General features: G+C 41.3%; 1 protein-coding gene across 3 annotated transcripts; it reads left to right on the top strand.

The window, feature by feature from the left end:
• Positions 1-561: 561 nt before the first annotated feature.
• LOC121875862 (dynein axonemal heavy chain 3-like) lies at positions 562-15623 on the top strand. Of its 3 annotated transcripts, none has more exons than XM_042380579.1 (7): positions 562-714; positions 1973-2113; positions 2855-2982; positions 3199-3353; positions 4530-4721; positions 14436-14629; positions 15317-15623. In XM_042380579.1, the coding sequence occupies exons 4-7, from the start codon at positions 3306-3308 to the stop codon at positions 15606-15608; spliced, it is 726 nt and encodes a 241-aa protein (XP_042236513.1). In that variant the 5' UTR covers positions 562-714; positions 1973-2113; positions 2855-2982; positions 3199-3305; the 3' UTR covers positions 15609-15623. The 3 variants fall into 3 exon arrangements, with proteins under 3 accessions (XP_042236513.1, XP_042236511.1, XP_042236512.1); XM_042380577.1 differs by having other exon boundaries at positions 3188-3353; XM_042380578.1 differs by lacking the exon at positions 562-714 and adding an exon at positions 1573-1723 and having other exon boundaries at positions 3188-3353.
• Positions 15624-15744: the final 121 nt, after the last annotated feature.

The following is a 15744-nucleotide window of genomic DNA, read 5'->3' as shown; positions in this document are numbered from 1 at the left end:
GATACCATGGTGGGCTGCTCATAATAGTAATTTAGTTGTGTTATTACTTGTTTCCTGTAATGCACTTGTTGACCATATACTGTACATGTTGCTGTGTTGTAGTATATTTAGGATATGTATACTTTTTGAATAAGTGTTATGCACTATTTACTCATTCATGTAGATAAATCACTTTACTGTTCTTGAGCGCTACGTACATAACTTAGAAATTCAGATAAAGTTTATAGATGTACGGTACTGTACAGTATTTTCACTATATTTATCTTGTTTATTAGAGTTAGGTCCAGCTAAACATTGAAAATTTTGGGACCACAGGAAGATTAAGCATCTCAGCTTATTTCATCTGATGTTTAAACACTAACACTAACTTAACCTAACCTACTGTAGTAAAATATGCTGGGAAGACTAATCTTCAGTTATCTTCAATTGATACAAAATTTTTATATCCCAACAAGAAATAATTGTTTCATTGGGTCATCTTATATTTATAATGTGGACCACACTCCTCAACCAATATAATACATATTGTAACCTCAGATTAATATCCCAATAAGGGTAAGAAGATGGACTCTCACCTATGACACTGTTTGGCTACTTCAACGAGCGAGTGAGGGCCAACCTGCACTTGGTAGTGGCCATGTCCCCCATAGGTGACACCTTCAGGACCAGGCTCAGGATGTTCCCCTCCCTCATTAACTGCTGCACTATAGACTGGTAGGTCCTGGTGGGTCTACTGCTTCATGTGTTAGAAGATGTCGTGTTGCCAGGTGTCCCTCACTTGTGTATTGTCAGGTGTCCCTGGTAGCGTAGTGTGTAATGTTGTGGTAGTGTAGTGTATAATATTGTTGTGGTACAATAATGGTTTCTTCTTATAGGATTTTAGAAAGTTAATAAAAAAAAATTTACAGGTTTTTACTTTCAGTGCTATGTGAGAGCTCATTGATATTATCTATAGTGCTAATCCTTTTTATGCAGGGCTTTATAATAATAGTAATACAGTAACAATAAGATTAGTAAGAATTATAATGATAATGTACAGTAATACTGTCATAATAATGCTAATAATAATAATGATAATAATTTCATTAATAACAATACTGTAATAATAATTGGCAATGTGTTTCCAAAGAAAATTTTGCCTTCTTAAAGGGAAAATTTTTACCCCCCAAAATATAATACAGTACTACTATATGTATCAAGTAAATATGCACTAAAATAGTATAATAAATACCTACTTCTCAAATAAAATCATAAATAGAAATAATACTGTAGTACAGTTACCAGCAAGAAACATAATGCTTGTCATGTAATTTCACATCAGATTAATTGCCTTCCTGTTTCTCTTAATGCCACTGCTGCCTCTAGCACTTAATGTCCTCTGGCCAAGCTTAGGAAAACAATGGAAACACATATACAAAAAACATACACAAAAAACACAAACAAATGCCAGGTTGCAGAATGAAATGTACAGTCCTCCAAAAAAAAGGTATTGTTAACCATGGGGTCGATGTGTTTCGAGGACACGTCGCTACCTGGCATTTAATTGCAATTCTCAAAACCCCCTCCCACACCCTCCATCACACGCATTGCTACCGTCGTCGTCTTGCCTGGCGAATCGGGTGTAAATACGCACAATGAAAGCACCGCTAAAATTTTTGTTGTAATAGCTGAAATACTAAGTGCCACGAGGATTTTATATAGGGTATTTATACATCTTAGCACGGTGAGGAAATCGAGTGACTTTTATTTTGTTTCTCTCTCAGATATTGTGTTTGGGACAATTTTTTATACGTTCTGGTCAGTATGGCAACCACAGCTCGTTTTCTATTAGGAAGACAGTAGATCGTTAGTGACTAATATCCTCTGTTTTTGAGTTCCATAACTTCAAAACTCTGTAGAATGCAGTTCTGTTAAATGGCAAATGCCAGTATAATTCTGTAGAGTCACAAGATTATGACCTTTTCTTGTTCAGGTTTACTGCATGGCCTGATGATGCCTTGGAGATGGTGGCCACATCACTGCTGCAGGAAACTAAACTGGAGGCATCATTGTTGGCTCACTGTGTCACTGTCTGCAAGTATTTCCACCACAGCATTGATGACCTTGCCCACAGGTAGTTTCAAGGACATCCACACCTTGCTTATGTTATCATTTTCAGTTTAACTACCAAGGGTCAAAGACTGCTTCGTGTGGATTTCATTTTAGCATTTATCCAGTTGTTTCTCAAGTAGGCAAACCTGAGCAATCTATAGACTGATGTCTGTCTTTTTATACTAGAAATTTGTTTTTAATTATGTAAATACAGTTTACCACAGTCAGAAAACTCTCTTCAATAAAACATCCATGTTTGATTGTTTGTGTTTTAACTTCTGACTGGCCAATGATGATCATGTAGAAAATAATAGTACTGCACAGGCATAGGACCACTTATCTGGCATGCTTGGGAGCTGGGAATGGAGGTGCTGGGATTGGGCAAGTGTGATCGACGTGACCTCTGCATCTTGAGACGCGATTGGTACTAAGGCATTGTGGGTGGTAGCATGTGAAGTTCGCATGTCACCACATGAGACAGGAGAGTTTATCCCATTATTCTGAGTTAGTTTAGTGCATTTTATATTCAAATAGGCCCACTAAATGTCAAAATTTCATATGAGGTGACCTGAAGCTCTAAAGATGCACACCATATGACTTGACTTGAAGCCCAGGGGTTCAAGACATTAATTAACCCATGAGAACCTGGTGGGCTTCCAAGACCTCATTAAAACCATAAGACATACTGTACATGAGACGTTGGTAGCCCTCCAATACCTTAATTAACCAGACATACATGAGACCTTGATGAGTGCTCCTACAGGTTCTATGAGCAGCTGCGGCGGAGGTACTATGTGACATTGTGACACCCACCTCCTACCTGGAGCTCGTGTTCACCTTCAAGCAGCTCCTCCTTAAGAAGCGCTCAGAGATCCTCACACTACGGGACAGGTAAAGCTCAGGAAGCTCATCACCAGCTTTAGTAATGTTATACTGTACATCTATTGATGAATTTTAGTCGATGAGAATTCCCTGACCCAACTTCGATTTTGTTTTTATTTTACTTGTGAAAATCAATAATATTGTGCCCAAGTTATTTTAAATGTATGAATATGCATTCTTAGTGCCAAAAACATTAACCATTTCATCTCTGAAGGTATGTGACAGGTCTGGAGAAACTGAAAGAGGCCAAGCTGTTGATCACTGAACTGCAAGAAGAGCTAAAGCTGCTGCAGCCCTGCCTAGTGGAGACCTCTGCCAACACGGAGGCACTTATGATCAAGATCGAACAAGACACCATCCAAGTGGAGAGGAAACAAGAGGTGTGAAGCTGTTATCTTTCACTTGTCAAACTTACCTGTTAATACTATTAATAATTCTATAACAAAAAGATGTATCTCTAACTCTGTAATAGATGGTACAGTGTGTATGTTGAAGTGCAGAAATGTACTACAGATAATACTCAACCAGGTGCCATAACTACACTACATGTGTGAGTTTGGTTGTGTAGAAAATATGTCGAAGCGAGTTAATTGTTTTTAATGAAATTAGATAGATTGGTTGGTTTAGACAACTAACTTCTTTAAATTAAGAGAAAATATATAAGAAATCAAGTTCAAAGAGCCCTTTATATTTCATGCACTAAAATACATAAAAAATTTATGTGGTTATTGATCATTCAATCTACCTAGCAAATTTAACAGATGTGAAATATATTGTCTTTGACTGTGAACTGTAAGTGTGACCTTGACCTGCTTTCTCCAAAATTAGACTAGATTTCTCATAATCAACAGCAACCTATAGTTCCAAGTTTCATTAACTCTAATAAAGAGTTGTGTAGACAACAGACACATACAGTGGAATGTGACTGTGACCATGGCTTTGAATATATTTACCCCAGCTTTCAATTACCTCTTCCTTTGCCTACACTCAACCCTTGACGATCATTTGGTGAAGAGGATAAAAGAAAAGGAAAAGTAACAGAGACGTGACCGATCGCCCAAGCACCTAACGAGCCAATCAGTGGTGAAGAGGATAAAAAAAAAGACTGTTTCACTAGAGTTCACCAGTCTATTCTTTAGCTTTACTTGCCCAAATTTATTTATTTTCTCTGAGGTAAATAACCTTTTAGCCTGCCAGGTTTCATCGAAGCTACCCTTCCCATTCTTTTATATATTTTGTTCATAGATACAAACACAAGTATAATTCCCCAAACCCAGAAAAACAAACATAAGTGAAACATGGAAGGTTGTTGAAGATACCACAATGAAACCAATGTTGTAGTCACAATTCAGTCAGTGTTTTGTGATCTTGATGTAAAATATTGTCATTGGCAAGGTTCTTGTTACTATCATGAACACCTTGCTAGTTATTGCTGTTTTTGTGTTCGTGTTTTATGTTCCCTTCTAATGTTAACCCTGCCTCTCTTGGTAAAAAAAAAAAGATGAAAGTGATAACATATCTCATTTCTTGGTTGTTGATAACAAATTTGTTCTCAGTTGGTGGCGGCAGACGAGGCGGTGGCCAACAAGAAGTTTGCCGATGCACAGGCCATAAAAGACGACTGTGAAAAGGAGCTCGCCAAGGCAGTATCAGCTCTCAATGCTGCCACAGACGCCCTCAACACCCTCAAACAAGATGACATACGCGTCGTCAAGGCCATGAAGAACCCGCCCTCAGGAGTCAAGCTGGTGAGTATAACCTACCAAATGATGACATTGGTTATGAAGAGTGCTCACCTTAACCTCCACTCTGACTCTACCTAAGTCTCCACTGTTGTTTTACCTAATCTTCCACTCTGACTCTACTGTCCCCAAACCTTCACTTTGCCTTAATATCCTCTAGCTGTTGACCTTAAGTCACTTTGTGCTCCTAACACACCCTGTGATCCTCACACCCTCCTAAAGATATATGAAAAGTTTTGTCCCTGTGTTGTTTTTTGTATTTCGAATCATTAGTGAAACTTTTTGAGAAATACTACATCAGTTGACGCACTCTGCATTAGAAGGGGGTGAAGCTCCAAATTCAAAAAGCTGAGAAAAACACGTTGAAAGTTTTCGAGGTTCAAACAACCATAACTTTTTTTTTAAGCTAGAGGGTTCTTTTTTTATCGTGCAGCTTAATCCCTCTCCTAGCGAACTGTGACAACTGGAAATTAGTACAGTGAATAGTTATTAATTTATTGCGAGTTGAATGAAAATAACCCGTGATGTAGAGTTGTTTGATCTTCAAACCAACAATAATCGCATTTTTCTGCAATTTTTTTTTATTAATATTTGTGGGTTAATACTGTAAAACAAGTTAATGATAACCAAAAACAGCACTCGTTTTACCACCCCCCCCCCCCAAAAATAATAATAAAAACTCATTTGCCTATTAGTATTTATCTTTCCGTCCCTATTATTAGCCAAAGATTTATAATATTGTTAAGTTTAATAGTGTGTAATAATGAGGAAACACCACTACACTCATCCCACCCCCTACCATGAACCCCCCCCCAACGTAATTAACAGACGAATACAAAGGCTTAGAAAGTTTGCATATTCTTTGGTTAAGAGAGTATTCTGATAATAGTATTACAATCTTACTTTGTTTAGTTCCTTCGTTTTATTATCCCTGAATATCGTAGTAACTTGAAGTTACGTAAATCCTGAGGAGTGCGTTTAACTTAAATGGCCTCTTCATAATCAATCATGTACTGATCAAAGTCTTTTTCTGCCCTCTCTAAAAATCGCCACACAGATTCTTCATGAACTAGATCATTGATTTTTGATGCCGGCAACAGTTTAGTTTCATTATAAGATTGAGTTATGGGCTCACTTTCATTCGCATTCGTTGGTTCAGGCACACTTTCATCACTATCAAGGTCAATGCATGCCTCGTCACTGTCCATTTCTACCTCCTCACAGTCTGTATGTTCTTGTTGTGATACATTAGTGTCACTCTGTTACCATTAGACTCACTTTCATCATTTTCATCTTCACTTTCATCATCATTATTGCTGTCAGTGCATGTCACGTAACTCTGTACCGGAACATAGTCTGCAAAAAGGTCTTGTGATGCATAGCAGTCACTTTTTGTATGATGAGTACAGTGAGTTCTGCTATAACGCGTGTTTTGACAACGCGAATTTGCTCGAACGCGATTTATGAATTGAGGAACGATATTTGTAAAACGCGAACTAGTTTGCTCTAACGCGATTCCACTTGAACGGTTGTTGTGGCTTCAGTTCACGTTCGACATCACATGTTCAATTGAGTTATGTGTTTTGTTTGTGAACAATTGCAGAAATAATGTATGTAATATTTGTGTATACAGTATACCTATATATTATAAGTAAATTGTAAAATTTTACATAAAAGAGAAAATCAATTTACATAGCGTTTTACACCCGCGCTCTCTCTACATCACACACAGTGTTTACAGTTCACGTTCGACATCACATATTCAATTGATTTATGTGTTTTGTTTGTGAAGAATTGCAGAAATAATTTATGTAATATTTATGTATACAGTAAACCACTCACAAGGTCCTACAGTACCACTAATTATTTTATACTGAAACTTACGTTTGGTAAGCTGGATTAAAATGAAGATTACCGGTATATTAAAATAATAAAAATGTATTATAAACCAGTCTAACATACCGTAATAAACACAGCTGCTATTATCATCACCCCCTCCCCCATTTGCCAGTGACAAGAAAGGGAAAGTGACCTTGACTGTGACCGCCTGTGGCTATTTTTAGCCGTCCTTGTGTTCGGAGGTGGTCAGTAATGCATATCTGTATATTTACTGATCATAATACTTATCTCTTATAAATAATTCATTTAAAATTTATTTTTTTGCAAAGAATATTCAGTAAATGACTGCATTAATTCTTGAAACTACCTACAGTGGTAAATTTAGGATATAAATAATGAACAGAAGTCACGTCATGGATTCGGAGTTTGGTCCTTAACGATCACCATAAATGTAGCCTCCCTTTTTCGCGAAACACGTATATAAATTAAAGAAAATACTTGCAGTATATTTAATATATTACAGTATATTATATATAAATAAATAAACAAATAAATTCAAATTCCCTTATCATCCTGTGTCATATACAGAAATACTTGAGTCCCTGAGCGAGTACACAAAAAGAAAACGGAGGACTAAGACATCCTGAAGTGGGTAGAGAACGACATCTCTACTGGGGGACTCAAACGTTTCTCATGTTTCGTGGGCGCTCTAGCATAATATGAATATGTAAATTACAATTTACATATATATATATATATATATATATATATATATATATATATATATATATATATATATATATATATATATATATATATATATATATATATATATATATATATCCTCTCTCTGAAAAGAAGCAACTAAACTTCCCGGAAACTCTGCATGTAAACTGTGGGGTATGAGATTGTTTGGTTCACACTCAGGATGGGATGGAGAAAGGAAACTCACAATGTGCTCTCTATATACATGTTGTATTGGATGTACAATGCAGCTTGGTGCTGGGAAGGCAGCATGGTTACAAGCGTGATGTAGAGAGAGCCGGTTGGTGAGGACGCTCAGAGAAGGACAGCTTGTGGGTCGCCATGCTCGCCAGCGGGAGAGAGGACCGCCAGGCAGGCGGAGGAGCGAGGGCCGCCAGGCAGGCGGAGGTGTTGCTGGCTGGTTGGTGTAGGTAGAAAGAGAGGCAGATCACCACGAGGTCAGGTCTTAAATAGCAGGGGTAGGCGTGGCTTAGCAGTTGACCCCCGCTCCGTGGTGTATGGCGGCGCTGGTTGACCTAGACCACGAGGCATACACTGGGGAATTGGTGGGGTCGGCTAGGCAGCGACAAACAGCGTTTGTAGGGGAGAATTCCACTACAGTACTCCCCCTTCCCTCCAGGCGGTGTAGGAGACTTGTTGTCTGCAGAGTTGCTTAGCACATGCGAGGCAGAACGGGCGGTGCATGCCTCATGTGAGACAACGGCGATGGCGTGATGAGCCGGTCGCTGGGGACAACTGTCTAGATACACAATATCTGTGGGAGTAGAGAGGGAGAATAAGGGTGTGTGGAGGCGATGAATGTTGTGCTTCCCTCACGGCAGGTACAGAGTCGTCAGATGCGCCTGCTGGGGTGTGTGGGCCTGGGTCAGGAGCAGGGGCTGCGTCAGCAGAAGCGGATGAGGGCTCGTGACAGCAGCTGGGTCCACGACAGCAGCATGGTGCAGGACATTAGTAGGGAGTACCTGAGGGAGAAAAGAGGGGGTGTGTGGGTCCGCACTCAGGAACAGAGGCCGCATCAGGGGCGGCAGGGGTTACTGCTGGGCCGGGGTCGGCGTCTGAGGCAGGACGGGTGTGCTGGGGTCGGTAGGACGTGGTGCTTGGGGGCAGGAAAAGGAGCTGGTGTCTGCTAGGAGAAACAGTGCTGCTCTCGGGTGTCTAACCTGTGGTGTAGAGACAGTAGTTGTAGAGCCGATGAGAGCTGCTTCTGTGTGGATAAGCCAGTCTTCCATGTTGCTTGAAGACTGGGAGCGTGATCAGTTTCTCCTCCATCCTGTGTGAGTGCGAATCTCCGGGAGTCACCATTTGTGGGGTATGAGATGTTTGGTTCACACTCAGGATGGGATGGAGAAAGGAAACTCACAATGTGCTCTCTATATACATGTTGTATTGGATGTACAATGCAGCTTGGTGCTGGGAAGGCAGTATGGTTACAAGCGTGATGTAGAGAGAGCTGGTTGGTGAGGACGCTCAGAGAAGGACAGCTTGTGGGTCGCCATGCTCGCCAGCGGGAGAGAGCACCGCCAGGCAGGCGGAGGAGCGAGGGCCGCCAGGCAGGCGGAGGTGTTGCTGGCTGGTTGGTGTAGGTAGAAAGTGAGACAGATCACCACGAGGTCAGGTCTTAAATAGCGGGGGTAGGCGTGGCTTAGCAGTTGACCCCCGCTCCGTGGTGTATGGCGGCGCTGGTTGACCTAGACCACGAGGCATACACTGGGGAATTGGTGGGGTCGGCTAGGCAGCGACAAACAGCGTTTGTAGGGGAGAATTCCACTACAAGATCATGGGTTCAAGTCCTGGCAGGGTGAGGTTGTTGATTATACGCTTTATGGGCTAATGAAATTAATATTATATTATATATATATATATATATATATATATATATATATATATATATATATATATATATATATATATATATATATATATATATATATATATATATATATGTAAATTGTAAAAATTTAAATAAGAGAGAAAAACAAAATAAGTAGCGTTTAAAGTGTACTGTACATTGTGGCTTGGCGCGGGGTTATGCAGTGTTTACAGTTCACGTTCGACATCACATGTTCAATTGATTTATGTGTTTTGTTTGTGAAGAATTGCAGAAATAATTTATGTAATATTTATGTATACAGTATACCTGTACAGTATATGTAAAATGTAAAGTTTTAACTAAGAGAGAAAAACAAAATACATAGCGTTTTAGACCCGCGCACACTGTTTACTCCACACTTTGTTTGAAACACGTGAAGTTTTTAAGCGTCCTCAGTGAATTCTGATTACTGTTTCTCCAATTTTGTGACTATGGAAAAGAAGAATATCTCTGGGAAGCACTCTGGTGATCGCATTTCCGGTGGTGATCGTAAAAGAAAGGCTATAACACTTGAAGAAAAGCTTGATGTTTCATGACTCCTCAGCCTCAACATCACCCTTATCCCCCATCAAGTTATATTCATATTTTTTCAAGATAAAGTGTAACATTTACTGTATGATTTCATTATTAGATATGAATGTAACATTTATTTAGACTGTGCTATCCTTTGTGTTAGGCTAACTACGAAATTTTTTTTCGATTTGGAGTAATCTGCTGGACTTGAAGCAGAAGAGGGAGGAGTCGAGGAGGAACGGGGACAGGTGCACATGGGTTATACTCAGGGGGAGGGTAGTGGAAACAAGTGTGCCGACACAGGGCCAGGGGGCAGCAGTGCACCCTCCACCCACTCAACCCCCCACCCGGGAGGCGGCACCAGCTCAGCCTACCGGACAGGAGGGAACGAACGCCGTGTAAACAATGACATTTTTAACCACACCCTGCAAAATACAGTGTACTTAGCAAATGCTGCAGCTTCTGAGAATGTGGGTGGAGCGGGTTTATTACTAAGAGCAGAGACGTTACCGAGAACAAATTCTGGCTTGAATGTCATGTACACTAATACCGACACGTTCCTTGATAAGAGGGAGGAGTTTGAAACACTACTAAGAGTACACCAACCAGATATTGTAGGAGTTGCAGAACTGTTGTACAAGAACAGGAGAATCGACCCAGAGGAATGTGAGTTCAGTATTCCTGGATATGACTCATTTATGAACCTAACTCAAGAATCCTGCAGGAGGGGTGTGGTTATCTACGCTAGGCAAGACCTTAGAGCCAGCCAGGCGAGGGTACAGGGAGAGGATGTTTTTGAAGAGTCCAAGTGGTGTAAAATTAAATTAAAGGGAGGGGACTTACTTATCGTCGGGTGTATCTACAGATCCCCGAACTGTGGCCCACTAAATCAAAGGAACTTAAGAACCTTAATAAACAATGCGGCGATGCTCAACCCCAGCCACCTCATTATCATGGGGGACTTTAACTATGGCGACATCGACTGGAGAAACGAGTCAACCCCGAATGACTTGAATAATCCTGCTACTCTTTTTGTAGAAACTCTGAGAGATAATTTTCTGTTCCAACATGTGAGAGACCCGACACATTACAGAGGGGAACAAACACCCAAGCCACTTGACCTCATCATAACAAACGAGGAGGGTATGGTGGCCAAACTGGAACACCTTGCCCCAGTTGGCACCAGTCACCATACAGTGTTGTCATTCAGATTTAACTGTTACCTAGTTCAAAATAAGGCCAGGCCAAGGTGCAAATATTACAAGGGAAATTACAATGGGATGAGGGAAGAGATGAGGGGTATCAACTGGCCTGACTTATTAAGGTACAAGAACGCAGACACTACGCTGAATATCATAACTAGTAAAATGACCCATTTGATCGATAAATATATACCCAAGACCAAACCCAGTGCTTCTAGGAATACGAGGGGATCCCTACACATGAACCATGCGGCAGTCGACAAAATTAAGAAGAAAACCCAGAAATTCAAGACGTGGGTTGGGTCAAACGATGAGCAAGACAGGAGGATGTATGCAAGAGCCAGAAACCAAGCAAAGAGAGAGTGTAGGAGGGCTGAAAGGAGTTCCAGAGGCTGGTTGCACGCGAGGTCAAGTCAAACCCAAAGGCGTTTTACCGCTATGCAAAGTCGAAATTGAAAACGCGAGTAGGAGTATCAGACCTGAAGCTTGAAGATGGTAGTTATGCAGATTCTGACCAGGATAAAGCTGAGGCATTGAAGAGCTTCTTTTCCTCAGTGTTCACAAGAGAGGATGCAACTAACCTTCCTGCGTTTGAGGACAGACGGTTCGACACAGCACTGACCCACATTGTGTTCACAGAAGAGGGTATTAGAAATAAACTGTCCAGGCTAAAGGTCCATAAGAGTCCTGGACCTGACATGGTGCATCCTAGAGTGCTAAGGGAGCTGTGCAACGAGCTTGCAGAGCCCCTGAAGATTCTGTTTTGTAAATGCCTGGATGAACAAATGGTCCCAGTGAATGGAAAGTGGCTTATGTGAGTCCTATCTTCAAGAAGGGCGATAGGCACTCCACGAACAACTATAGACCGGTGAGCCTGACCAGCATAATATGTAAAGTACTTGAGAGTATTATCAGAGATGCAGCGATGGAACATCTACTACGAAACAACCTTGTAAAAGATTGCCAACACGGTTTTATGCCGGGGCGCTCTTGCTTGACACAATTGCTCAAGGTATTGGATATTTGGACCCATATTCTAGAACGGGGTGGTAATATCGACAATATTTACCTAGATTTTGCCAAGGCTTTCGACAGTGTACCCCACGAAAGGCTGAAAATCAAACTGGAAGGGTACGGAATTCGGGGAAATGTCCTAGCGTGGATAGAAGACTTTCTACATGACCGCAAGCAATGTGTGGTGATTAATGGCACGAAATCGTCATCTGTACCTGTAACAAGTGGGGTACCGCAGGGTAGTGTATTGGGCCCGCTGTTGTTTGTTTGTTTCATAAATGATATGCCTGACGTTGTACACTCCTCCATACAAATGTTTGCCGATGACGCCAAGTTATTTCGGGAAATTAAGAACCAAGCGGACTGTGAAGAGCTGCAGAAGGACCTCTGTGGGCTCCAGGAATGGTCGAAGGAATGGCTGCTGAGATTCAATGTCACGAAGTGTAAGAGGATGCACCTGGGGCGTACCAACGGTAAGGAGGCGTACCATATGTCCCAACGGGATGAAGAAAATGTACTAGTTGAGACTGTGTGTGAGAAGGACCTAGGTGTGTATGTTGACAATGAGCTGAAGTTCTCGGGCCATTGTGAGAAGAAGGTAAATCAGGCAAATAAATTATTGGGTCTTATAAGAAGGTCGTTCAGATATCTAGACGGTCCGTCCCTCGTGACGATCTTCAGGAGTGAAGTGCTTCCCCATCTGGAGTACTGTCACCCCATCTGGTCCCCGAGATATGCTAGGGACTGTCAGTTGGTTGAAAATGTTCAAAGGAGGGCCACCAAACTGGTGCCTGCACTTCGGCATCTCAGCTACCCTGAGAGATTGGAGCGCCTGAACTTGCCTAGCTTATACTACAGACGGGCAAGGGGGGACCTAGTTGAGGTTTATAAGCATCTCAGGGGGCACTACTCAGTTGAGTGTCCTTACTTGGAGCTGGCGGACGCTCGCCCCACAAAGGGTCACAGCTCAAGATTGAAGAAGCTGCAAGTCCAGAAATCCGTGAGGGCAAACTTTTTCGGAGTGAGGGTTGTAAACTCTTGGAACAATCTACCAAAGAGTGTTGTGACGGCACCGAGTGTGAGCTCTTTCAAGAGAAGACTTGACCAACACTGGAGCGGGTTCAGGTACATTCAGGAGCCGGTGCATGCCCAGTATTTGCCAACAGTGCGTGACAGAGACGTGACCGATCGCCCGGGCGGCTAGCGAGCCGACCTTTTGGTGAAGAATATAAAGGAAAAGAGACGTGACCGATCGCCCAAGCGGCTAACAAGCCGATCAGTGGCGAAGAGGATAAAAGTAAAAAGTAAAAGTTCTCCATAAGCCCTGTTATTTCTATTACACGAATTTCTATAACACGATGTTTTACAAGAACACTACTATCGCGTTATAGCAGAACTACCTGTATACCAAAATCACTATCACTATCACCAAGCATTCCTAGGATGTCCACGTGAGCACTGTCATCACTAAACACACGTTCAGGAATAATGTGCTCCTGAACCTATACCAGAAGGCCTGGCCTCACTCAACTCTTGCTCCAATATCGGGCAGATATTGCACAGCATTTTACACACCCGTGGATGAACAACATCATTGTTACGCCGAAAAGTTATCAAAAATAGCCATAGAAAGTATACTGAACCTCCTTATGCTATACAATGCACCAAAACTAACAAGGAGGCAGCATCTGGGCGCGCGGATTGGCCGAGGAGCTGTGACATAGCAAGGGGAAATCCATTGTGATTGGCTACCTCAGGGGTATGGTCCGAGGGAGGCGCGCTGTCATTGGCTCGCGCTCCTCTCGCTCTGAACGGGAAGTTGCCACCTTCTTTGACTGAGCGCACAGCCAGATACGTAGCTCCAGGCCTGAGGCAAAATCACGCCTAATTTTGAAGGACTTTCTACCATATTTCTATTCTAGCTAGAGCGTTACATCCAACGGGTGAAAATAGTGATATCCATCAAAAAACGCATTTTGGCCAGAGTGTCACTTCACCCCCCTCTAATGCTGAGCGCCTCAATTCTAGTGGGTTATGAGAAACATAACATCAATTCTAGTGTGTGATGAGAAACATATTTCTAGTGGGTGATAAGAAACACTACTTCAATTCTAGTGGGTGATGAGAAACATAGTTCTAGTGGGTGATGAGAAACACTACATTAGTTCTAGTGGGTGATGAGAAATACCATCAACAAGGCAGAGTGAAGCCATGTGTCATCTTCATAGACTTCTGTGTAATTTTTATCCTAACCTAACATAACTTTAACCAAACCTAGCATAACGTAACTTAAGATAGCATAGTCTAACTTAAGATGACCTGACCTAACACAACTTAACCCAGCTCAGTAATGCAGTGTTTCTCATCATCCAACTCATGTTTTTCATCACCCAGGTCAGTAAAGTTTCTCATCACCCAGTTCTCTAATGCAATGTTTGTGTTCATGTTTTACTAGAGCTGTAAAAATACCCAAAATAACAATGCTGCACTATACAGTTCAATACTATGCTTTGTCAGGTAATGGAAGCTGTGTGTGTAATGCTGGACCTCAAGCCAGAGAGGAAGCCAGACCCTAATGGCTCAGGAAAAATGATTGAGGACTATTGGGCACCATCTCAGAAGCTGTTGGGGGATATGAAGTTCCTCCAGAACCTGCTGCACTATGACAAAGAAAACATTCCCACAAAGATTATCACTCACGTCCGCAACAAGTAAGTTCAAACATTATTTCCGTGATGTGGTATTCATTAGGTAATTCATCTTTGCCATTAAGTATGACCAAGACAGAGGCTATCAGAGTGGTGTCGAGACAGACAGACCGATATGAATAAACTCATACTATTGAACAAATAAAATGCTGTAAAAAATTATCAATTACTACTGTCTCAGTACTGTACTAACATGTAGCTACCTGATGCTTGCACTCAAGAGTGTGCATGGTTATTCAGGACGGATTACATCTTGGAAAATTTTCTTGTTATACCAGTATATTTTCCTTCACCCAATGAAAATGTAAAATAACAGTTGAAAATCTTGGTTGCTGGAACAGTGCTGTTGAATATGGACGCCTTGAGAATGACACACACAGTAATAACTGTGTAAGTCACACTACCTACTGTCACATTTAGAAATGAGTGTTCTTCCACTTTAACCCTGAAACCTATTATAAACTCACAAAAAGTAAAGGAAATAAATGTTGAGACATTTTAAAATGTACTTATCCATTAATTTACTTATTCATGCATATGTATCTTATGCTCAGGTAAATACATACTATTGTTTCACAAGAAATCACAAAAAATAAAATCCCTCTTTTATCTTTAAAGAAGACTTGAGTGACACATAAAACTGTGTGAGTACTGAAGTGGATGACTTAGGGACTTTCTACTTCCTGCCAGGTTCTACTCTCACCCGGATTTTGACCCAAAGAAGATACGTATGGTATCAATGGCTTGTGAGGGCCTCTGCCGATGGGTGAGGGCCATGGTTGTCTATGATCAAGTCATAAAGATTGTCGCCCCCAAGAAACAAGCTTTGGAGGCTGCCAACCATGAACTGGCCCCCCAGAATGAAAGGCTAGAGGAAAAGAGGAAGGAACTCAGAGAGGTAATGTGTGAACCGAGAAAGATGTGTGAAATAAAAGACATTGCATGTAGAACCATTTCAACATATAGAATTACTGTATGGTAGACTTAGTCATCATTATATTATGAAGACTACTATTCCTTCTACAGTATATGTTCATCTACCTGTAATATGTGCATGAGTCTGCTCAGGTGTTGTGAAACAAAAGTTTTTTAGTTAACCCTTTACTTGTCATATTCCT

This window comes from Homarus americanus, unplaced genomic scaffold, assembly GCF_018991925.1.
Source record: "Homarus americanus isolate GMGI-L3 unplaced genomic scaffold, GMGI_Hamer_2.0 scaffold57479, whole genome shotgun sequence".
NCBI lineage: Eukaryota > Metazoa > Arthropoda > Malacostraca > Decapoda > Nephropidae > Homarus > Homarus americanus.
Note: the sequence above shows the minus strand (reverse complement) of the source record. Positions and strands in the feature narration are given on the sequence as shown.

What these genes read in the sequence shown, in the direction of transcription:
- LOC121875862 (XM_042380579.1), top strand. Translation starts at nt 3,306, where the DNA reads ATGATCAAGATCGAACAAGACACCATCCAAGTGGAGAGGAAACAAGAG. An exon ending in AAGTGGAGAGGAAACAAGAG is followed by an intron (nt 3,354 to 4,529) that starts GTGTGAAGCTGT and finishes ATTTGTTCTCAG; the next exon opens with TTGGTGGCGGCAGACGAGGC. An exon ending in ATCACTCACGTCCGCAACAA is followed by an intron (nt 14,630 to 15,316) that starts GTAAGTTCAAAC and finishes ACTTCCTGCCAG; the next exon opens with GTTCTACTCTCACCCGGATT.